Source organism: Ixodes scapularis, unplaced genomic scaffold (genome assembly GCF_016920785.2).
Source record: "Ixodes scapularis isolate PalLabHiFi unplaced genomic scaffold, ASM1692078v2 PGA_scaffold0__279_contigs__length_252992795, whole genome shotgun sequence".
NCBI lineage: Eukaryota > Metazoa > Arthropoda > Arachnida > Ixodida > Ixodidae > Ixodes > Ixodes scapularis.
Window position 1 is genome coordinate 229,241,186 of NW_024609835.1, and position 9,879 is coordinate 229,251,064.

General features: G+C 49.8%; 1 protein-coding gene across 1 annotated transcript; it reads right to left on the bottom strand.

Moving 5' to 3' along the window:
- Positions 1–1,030: 1,030 nt before the first annotated feature.
- LOC120848484 lies at positions 1,031–6,526 on the bottom strand. Its single transcript, XM_040220463.1, has one exon. It carries the CDS (start codon positions 6,524–6,526, stop codon positions 1,031–1,033), a length of 5,496 nt encoding a protein of 1,831 aa, XP_040076397.1.
- Between the last annotated feature and the right edge of the window lie 3,353 nt (positions 6,527–9,879).

Here is a 9,879-nt window from a genome sequence, read left to right on the forward strand (position 1 = left end):
AACTCTCGTCGTCTGCTCCCGCTCCTCGCCGGCCCCGCCGGAGCGAGGCATGACGGGATTGCATTTTGGCGCACTCCCGATTTTCTCGGTGCAGCGAGTGCATGCACGCGTGTGGTGTCAGCGCTGAAACGAACTCGGAGAGTGCAACCTCTCGTGGAGCGCCGGCCGAAACGAACCCGTTCCACACTGCGAGTGGGCACGCGTGGGCACGAGTGCCGTGAAACGAACTCGCTATTAGGAAATACATTTTCTGGTTTCGGTTTCGCGGTCTCGACTTTTCGCCGCGAGGGGTTTCCAGATACTCCGTCGCTCCGTCGGCTGCGATGTGCATAGCGGCGCCCAAGATGCGTATCGTTCACGACGTGCTACGCACTTCGACCTGCTGTTACAAATGTAAGCAGTACTTTGCTCTGAAATATGCTAATTTTGAATTTTTACAAGTTCTGGATTCCATAGCGCTGACGTGTTTTACCCTGAAACGTATGAAGGTCGGTGAAAAAAAAAGTACATAGTAGATATGCGAAGGCTCTTTCACACAGACTTGTACTATCGGGGAAAAATGAAATGCGAACAGAGGAGCGCGTGGCTCGCGGTACAGACTGCGCCGCCTGGAAGTGAGCCTAGGGGCGAGGGTGCGTGACCTACTTCGATGTGTTCACGACCCTCGATTGTCGCTCCCCCAGCTTCGGCAGTATTCTGATTCCATGGCGCGCCTTAGAGCGACCACTCCTCAGATAGCGAACGACTGGATGTCATAGAAAAACTGTACTTTTATATCCATAACAACCACCGTAAAAGACGGTGCTTCGTAGTAGCGCGTTACATGGTGATCCCAGATCGAACGAGTCCAAAACGAAAAAGGAAGAAAAACACACGGCACAGACTGATGCCAACGCGATGCGGCTAACCCTAGCAAGTCCAAACTCAACTAGATTGCAGTAACACCACACTCCCCGTCTGGTATCACGAGATACCACTATGACACCATAACGCAAAGTTTACAAACTGGACACGCACTGAAGTTTTTGGATCAGTCTTCTTTTGAGATGAGAAGGACAGTCTCAGTGACTGGCCGTCGGAAAGTTTTTAGTTCTCCTCTGGTCGCCGTCTTGATCTCGACCTTCCGTACTTTTCCGTCCGCACTCGGGAAAGTGTTCACAATCACACCCATAGGCCACTCGTTGCGGTGAACCTGTTTGTCCCTTAGGAGCACAATGTCCCCTTCCTTGAGGTCTCGACGGCTATCCTGCCACTTGCGACGGCTCTGAAGCGTTGTCAGGAACTCACGTCGCCAACGGTGCCAAAAGGAGTCTGCCAACCACTGCACTTGACGCCACTGACTTCTGTAGAGATCCTTGACGTTGAACTCGCTGGGTGGTAACGTGTCTCCACCAACCTTCTGGGTAAGGAGCGTAGACGGAGACAAGATGTCCCAGCATTCCGGATCCATCGAAACAGGAACAAGAGGTCTAGCATTTATGATTGCTGAAACTTCTGCCAAAAATGTCACCAGAACTTCATGGCTGAGACGGCTCGGTCCGTGTTCCAACAACATGGAATCCAAAATACGACGTGCGATTCCGATCATCCGCTCCCAAGCTCCTCCAAAGTGGGAAGAATGAGGAGGGTTGAACACCCAACTGCAATTTTGGCTTGAAAGGAATGCTTGTACTTTGTCGTTGTTGAGACCACTAGTTCTCAGGTTGAGCTCTGAACATGCTCCGACAAAATTGGTTCCACAGTCGGATCGCAGCTGTTTCGCAGGTCCTCTGAGTGCGAAAAATCTCCTGAGAGCGTTAATAAAACTTGAAGCATCCATGGACTCTATGACTTCAATGTGGACCGCCCGAATGCTCATGCACGTAAACAGCACAGCCCAGCGTTTGCTGCTGGCTTCTCCACCTCTAGCTCGACGTGCAGTCACGTTCCATGGTCCAAAAACGTCAACCCCCACATATGTGAATGCAGGTTCTGTACTGAGTCGATCAACTGGCAAGTCTGCCATCTTCTGGTCCAGCTGTCTTCCTCGCAGTCTGCAGCACATGACGCACCCGTGTATGTACGACGCTATGCAGCGTTTTGCTCCGATGATCCAGAAACCTGCGGATCTGATTGCTCCCTCAGTAATGTGTCGACCTTGGTGCTTGATCTGCTCATGGTAGTACCTTACAAGCAGCAAGGCGACGTGGTGTTTACCAGGTATGATTAGAGGTCTCCGCTCCTCTTGACTCAGCTGTGCGTTGTTGAGGCGACCACCGACTCTCAGCAAGCCCTTGTCATCAATACGAGGATCCAGTTTCCAAAGTGGACTTGATTTCTGGACTCCTTTCCCCTGTGACAAACACTCGAGCTCATTTGCATATGCTTCTAGTTGGACGGAGCGAATGACGAGATTCTTTGCAAGAGACAAATGCTCGACAGATAGCTGTCCTGCTTGAAGGCAGCCACGTGGCAGGTCAGCTTCGTCGGCTCGAGAAGGGCACCGAAAGTTGCCAGCAGCACGTATGAGGTATGCCACTGCACGCATCAGTCTAGGCCAGCTTGAAAAACGACTGAAACGATTTGTCCCGAGTCCATTTGTGGTCACACTGGTGGCAGAGACGCTTGCTTCGGGCCGGATTTCGGCATCAGTGTTTGGGTCCATCAGCTCAAACTCGTTCTGCAAGACGCATGAAGACTCTTCTTGACGATTTAAGAACTCTGGACCAGTCAGCCAAGCCGTCTCCTGTAGCCGGGCTGCGGGCACGAATCTTGTAGCAAGATCTGCAGGATTTGCATCGGTCCGAACGTAATGCCATTGTTCTGGTTGTGTAGATTTTCTGATGCGTTCGACCCTGTTTCCGACATACACGTAAAATCTTCTTGTTTGGTTGTGTATGTAGCCCAAAACCACCTTGCTGTCGGTGTAGAAATGCACCACATCTAGTTGTGTGTCTATTTCTTTCTGAATGAGCTCTGCCAGCTCCACAGCCAGCACCGCACCGCACAGTTCGAGCCTTGGAATGGTGTGTTGTGGACGCGGTGCTAGCTTAGCCTTGCCCATTATAAAGCCGACATGACACGCACCATCCGAGTCTCTGGCTCTCAGATACGCCACAGCTGCTACAGCCTTGGTCGAGGCGTCTGAGAAGATGTGCACTTCCTTCTGCTGAGCTGTGCTAAGTGGAACGGCCGCATAAGTGCGAGGCACTTCTAGCTGCTCGAAAGCCTGAAGGGAATCCTTCCAGTTCTCCCACTCTTTCCTCTTGTTTTCAGGAAGTGGGGAATCCCACTCGCAGGTTTCTGTGACGAGTTCTCGTAGGAGAGACTTCCCTTGTATGGTAACTGGAGCCACGAATCCAAATGGGTCGTACACGCTGTTCACCATTGACAAGACACCACGCCGGGTGAATGGTGTGTCCTGAACTGGAACGCTGAAGGTGAAGACGTCCTTCTTTACGTCCCAGCAAATTCCAAGACTGCGTTGGATCGGTGGAATGTCGTGACTCAGGTCGAGCTCCCTTAGATCTTTTGTGTGGTCCTCCTTGGGGAAAGCTTCCATCACTCTACTGCTGTTTGATACTATCTTGTGAAGCCTTAGGTTACAAACTGCCAACATTTGTTGCGTGCGTTTCAGCAGGTCGATGACACCATCTGCCGTAGGGAGAGACTTCAACCCGTCGTCTACGTAGAAGTCCTTTTCGACGAACTCCCTGGCGTCTTTGCCGAATTCTTCCTCTCCTTCCTGTGCTGTCTTCCGGAGTCCATATGTAGCCACTGCTGGTGATGGACTGTTACCAAAGACATGCACTCTCATCCGATATTCCACCACTTTGTCGTGGATGTCATTGTTGCGAAACCACAAAAACCTCAGGTAGTTTCGGTGGTCTTCTCGTACCAGGAAGCAGTAGAACATCTGCTGAATGTCCACTGTGACAGCGAAGAGGTCTTTCCTAAAACGAATCAGGACGCCCAGCAGGCTGTTGGTCAAGTCTGGTCCTGTGAGAAGAACATTGTTCAGAGAAGTTCCCTTGAACTGAGCACTTGAGTCGAACACGACCCTGGTTTCGCCTGGTTTGCGTGGGTGATACACACCAAAGATTGGAAGATACCAGCATTCCTCTTCTTCTCCTAGCGGTGGGGCTTCTTCTGCGTGGCCATTCCTGAACATCTTGTTCATGAATGTCGCAAAATGCTCCTTCATCTCTGGTCTCTTCTGCAGTGTGCGTCGCAGTGATGCAAGACGAGACTGTGCAAGCTCCTTATTATTAGGAAGCCGAGGTCTTGGCACGCGGAAAGGGAGAGGGGCTACCCAACTGCATGACTCATCTTTGAAGACTTCATTGTTCATGATGTTTAGGAATTTTCTGTCCTCCACCGATGGAGCTGGTTGGTCGTCGTCCTTCGTCGTCTGGAACAACGTGTCTGTCGTTTCTTTGACAAAGTAGTCTTTGATGGGTACACCTTGGGTAGGTGGTACGTGCTGGGTTGGATTGACAGGACCAGTGAATTTCTCCTTGACGAGAAAATGGTTGGGGCATGGTTTAAAAAGGGAGGGTCGTCCATTTTCAAGCACATTGGTCTTGAAGTTGGTGACACAGTCCGGCTTGCGTGTGCGACCTAGGCAGACGTCTCCTATGATCACCCATCCTAGGTCTAGTCGTTGAGCGAAGGGCGCATCAGGAGGCCCATTGCACTGCTGACGCACCTTGTGGACTCTCAGGATGTCTCTTCCCAGTAGAAGCAGAATCTGAGCTTCCGCATCCAATGGAGGTATGAGGCTCTCTATAGCCTTTAGATGTGGGTTATGACGTGCAGCGTCTGGTGTCGGAATCTCGTTCCTGTTGTAGATCATCTGATTGCCTTCAATCAGGGTTGGGAGAGGTAGTTTCACGCTGCCATTAATATTTGCAACCAGAAACCCAGAGGCTCTCCTTCCTGTCGTTTCTCCTGTTCCAGCACATGTCTTGAGGGTATATGGCGAACTCTCTCCCTGGACATCAAAGAGGTTGAAGAATTCTGTCGTTGCCAGTGACCTATTGCTTTGGTCGTCCAAGATGGCATACATTCTCACAGCCTTTTGAGGTGTGCTTGAGTGACACACACTCACCAAACAAATCTTGGAACAAGACCTTCCACCGTAACCTTCCCCACACACCTCGGTGCACTTGGAAGATACGTCAGGTGATAGTCCGTGATGAATGCTGTCATCTTCGGGATCTTGTCTGAGGCTCGAAGACAAAGGTTTGGAACTGTCCGGGTGAAGCGCTCTGGTATGTTCAGTGCTGTCACAGTCGTCACACTTGATCACGACTTTACAGTCCCTTGCGAGGTGGTTTGTAGAGGAGCAACACCTGAAGCAGATCCCAAATTGTTTCAGCAGAGACTTGCGTTCTTGCAGTGGTTTCTCTCTGAACACACGGCACTTTCGTAGAGGGTGAGGTTTCTTGTGAAGCGGGCACTGTCTGTTAGGGTCCTCCATCCTCTCGGCTGTGGCTGGCGAATAATGGTCGACGGCTTCTGGAGTAACGTCGGTCGCATGGACTGAAACGGGCGTGTTTCTGAAGCCTTCTCTTGCCGTGACCTTCTCATTCTTTGGGAACCTCGGAAAGGTGCTTCCCGTTGTGCCAAAAGCAAAGCTCGGGTCGTTCCGCATCCTGGCCTGGTCTCGGACAAACTTCGAGAAGAATGAGAAAGGGGGAAAAGAGACGTGATGATCTTCTTTGTACCTTGAGCCTTTCGAGATCCACATCTCTTGGAGACGGTGTGGCAACTTCTCCGCGATGGGGTTCACCCCTCTTGCCGTATCCAAATAGCCGTGTCCTGTCAAGTGGGGATCAGCTTTTGCGGCTTCCAGTTCCAGAAGCAGATCTCCCAGTTCCCGTAGTTTGTGAGTGTCTTTGTCGGAGAATTTAGGAAAGCTTCCGATCCTCTTGAAGAGCGCATCTTCTATTACTTCGGGTCGCCCGTAGCAGTCCTCCAGTCTTTCCCAGACTATCTCTAACCCCGCCGCGGGGTTGTCGACATGTACTGAACGCAGCCTCTTTGCATAGACCGAAGACTCACGGCCCAGCCAGTTCACGAGAAGATCTAACTCTTCATTTGCCGTAACTTCCAGAGTTTGCACCATACTTTTGAATGTGGCTTTCCATACTCTGTAATTCTCGGGGTGATCATCAAACTTGACGAGTCCTGTGCTGACCAAATCTCGACGGACCAGGTATTTCAGCACACCACTCAATTCTGGAGCAACCTGCTCAGCAGGCAGTTCGTTTGAGCCATCGTGGACGGCCGCCTGGTTGTGCACATAGTCTACAGTGCGCTGAGCACGGACTTCTGATACATCTGAGATGGTTCGGTCGGAGCGATGCTCCCCGCCGTGCTGTTCTGCAGCCGCTTGCAGGATTTCTGCTTGAACTTCCATAGCAGCCGCTTCCCTTTCCAGCTGTAGGATCTGTAACTCAGCGTCTAGTTCTGCTTTTCTGCGCTCGTTAGCCGCAGCCGCACTCTTCTCCTTTTCTTCGAGCCTTGCTCTTTCGAGTTTCATGGCCACTTCCTTTCTGGTGAAAGAAGCACGAGTGCGCGCCGCTGCAGCCTCGGCGCGTGCCCTCGTTGCAGCCGTGCTTGTCGTGGTCGCAATCGAGTGTTCCGAACGCGTCGATGCTCCAGAACGTCTCGAGCCGTGAAGTCGTGGCCGGCAGACTTCGACGAGTGCTCCGAGTTAGCGTGTTCCGAGTCCCGAGACTTCGTGGCGCGGTCGGGCGTCTTTCCGGTGTCCATCAAGGCTTTCTGAACCGCGCGAGCTCTGTCGCGATCCGTTGTCTTCTGAAGGGCTAGCTCTAGCTGGCTTTGTTCCGCGTTGATCCCCGACAAGTAGGCCACGTAGCGTTCCGACAGCGCTTGGTAACGACCGTACTCTTTTCGGATACGGCCCGTCGCCGCTTGCTGCGTTTCGGCGTTTGTAGCCTGTTCAACTTCCCGAAGATCGTTTGCGATGCGCTCCCAGACGCAGTCGAGCTTTTGACGTTGCTCGTCCCGGTTCGCTTCGTAGTTAAGCAAGGCCTTCTGCGACAACGTTTTTTTTCTTCGCGGTCTCGAGTCTTGTGGCGGTTGATCCTTTATGGCGTTCTCACTCACGTGACCAGCCGCCGAGTCCCCGTCCGAAGGGTCCATCTCGTCCAAGCTTGCGTGGCGGCGTCCCGCGTTCGAGTTCGAGCTGAACCGAGGTGGCGAGGCCTAACGTTCCGACGCGCTCACTTGGCGTTCACCGTCTTTTACTAATCTGATTCCATGGCGCGCCTTAGAGCGACCACTCCTCAGATAGCGAACGACTGGATGTCATAGAAAAACTGTACTTTTATATCCATAACAACCACCGTAAAAGACGGTGCTTCGTAGTAGCGCGTTACATGGTGATCCCAGATCGAACGAGTCCAAAACAAAAAAGGAAGAAAAACACACGGCACAGACTGATGCCAACGCGATGCGGCTAACCCTAGCAAGTCCAAACTCAACTAGATTGCAGTAACACCACAGGCAGTGCGGCTCTCAGTGCGCTGAAAGCTGTCACCGCTATCTTTGCCTGCTCGGCGAATGCGGCGAGTTTCTTCGCACCGCACGCGCTGAGCCAGCAAAGATAGCGGTGATAGCTTTCAGCGCACCAAGAGGCGCACTGCTGAAGCTTGGGGAGCGCAGAGAGAGGGGCGTGAACACGTCGGAGTAGGCCGCGCACCCTCGCTCCTAGGCTCACTTCCAGGCGGCGCAGCCTGTACCGCGAGCCACGCGCTCCTCTGTTCGCATTTCATTTTTCCCCGATAGTACGTAATCCGTTACAAGTAACGAAATTACTTGTAATCCCTTACATTTATCAGTAATTTAGTAACGAAATAATTCCATATTTTCCAGAATAATTTTAAAGTAATTCCCTTACATTTTTTACGTAACGGATTCCTTGTAATCCGTTACTTTTTTTTTTAAAACCGCCCTCCCCCTTCCCCCCTTTCTATATTAGTTTTTTTGGTAAAGTAGAGCATTGACACTGTCACGCGAATTGACCAGCGCCCAAAGGGAGGCTTGGCACTCTTCAGTTCCGCAAAGCCTGTTTTTGCAACACCAAGCCCCTGATTTTTTCTTAGACCCTAACAACGATGTTAAAAAAAAAAAAAAAAAAAAACAACAACATTTCTACATAAAAGAAAGGGGGGGGGGCAAGTTATATCCGCTTTTTTTAGTCCCTTTGTTTTTTCTTTGCGACCGAAGACAGGGAGAGAAGGACACCAAGTGATTGTGTGCCTCTTCGAGAAGCTCGAGGCAGTAAGTGCACAGAAAAGAATTAACAATGTCCTTCTTGGTTATAGTGACAACGACCATTTTCATAATGTCACAACACGAGCCAACGCTCCGTCTACCCCAAAATCCACTAAAAGAGATGTGATAATATGTCAAGGTGTTATTGCCACAAGCACCCTCCTTACCTTAGAAAACAGGATTTTTTTTTCTGCATCTTTCATATTATTAGACCCTGCTTTAAAAGCTACTTACTTTGGTGTAGTCCAACTTCTATGGTTGGACCACTTTATTTGTGAATTCTAGCCAGGTTGTCTGCATCTCAGTCACCCTTTTTGTGAGTCAGCGTTTTGCGAGCACTTGGAAAATGGTAATAGTCTTCCTTTCTTCTTCCTGTTTTGCCCCAGCAGGACGCATCTTATCTCAAGCAGATATTTTTACAAATAAAACATAATGGTGGCTGACGTAGACTTGATATTCTGGGCTTGGGAAGAGGGTGAAACTCGTGAGTGGGGCCATAGCGCGGAGTACGGCTTACTTAGTACTCCGCCCTTCGCTGCCCGCGGCATCAGCGGACGTCTATCTGGAGAGCACCGGAGTAAACTGCAGTCGGTTCGTGCGCCGTGCGTTTTTGAACGGCACCAAGAAAGGTACAAACGGCAAACGTGCGTTTACATTTCCTTGTTTTAACCGAAGTTCTAATTGATTGTTGATATGAGTGTCCTTATTTTTCTTTTATTACTTATATTTGTATACTCGAAAGTTGTTTTTTATTCACCAACGTCTCAACCGAAGCTCGAACTGTTCAGACCGAAAGGAACAAGAATATCGAGCCACACCTTATTTATTATTTAATTATCACCTTAATGTTACAACTATGTTTTGAAATGTCTGGCAATAAATGTCGGTATAGTAAGATGGACATAAATCAATTCTTATTCTACTCTTGGCTAGATGTATGATGACTTCCGCAGCTTCGCGATTTAGACAATGGAGAATTTTAGTAGATCGGTCTGATGACTCCGATAACGACATCCGATACTTCGCCGCCGTCTTAGCGCATGCATCATATCGTTATCGGGTACCGTTATCGCGGGTATCGGAACGATCTACTAAGTCTCTCGAATAGCAGGCAACGGCTGCAACGACGAAGATTTGCTCTACATTCGAGGTAAATAGTACTTCCATTGCATCGCTGAAAAAGCTCAATGCAGAGCATGAAGCATTCGTGAGGAACAACATTGCACTCTCATCTAGCGCCTCATTTCAAATGGTGTTCAGCGTAGCAGTCGACATATTGAGTAAGAAATAACGCAAAATGTCTGACGAGACTTTCGAGAGCCAGTGTTGCTCAAAATACTCAAGGTCATTAAATGGAACAGGTTGCACCGATAAGAACTTGAATGACCCGATTGCCTTTATTTCCTATTTGAGGACAATAATGTTAAAAGTAACGCCACGAAAGTAACGGATTACTTTTTGGAGTAACGGTCAGTTACTTTTATGGGAGGGTAATTGTAATTGTAATAAATTACAATTTAGCCTTGAGTAATTGTAATTGTAATTCCTTACTATTTTTCAGTAACGTGTACAAGTCTGCAAGTTTCACATGCT

What these genes read in the sequence shown, in the direction of transcription:
- LOC120848484 (XM_040220463.1), bottom strand. Translation starts at nt 6,526, where the DNA reads ATGAAACTCGAAAGAGCAAGGCTCGAAGAAAAGGAGAAGAGTGCGGCT.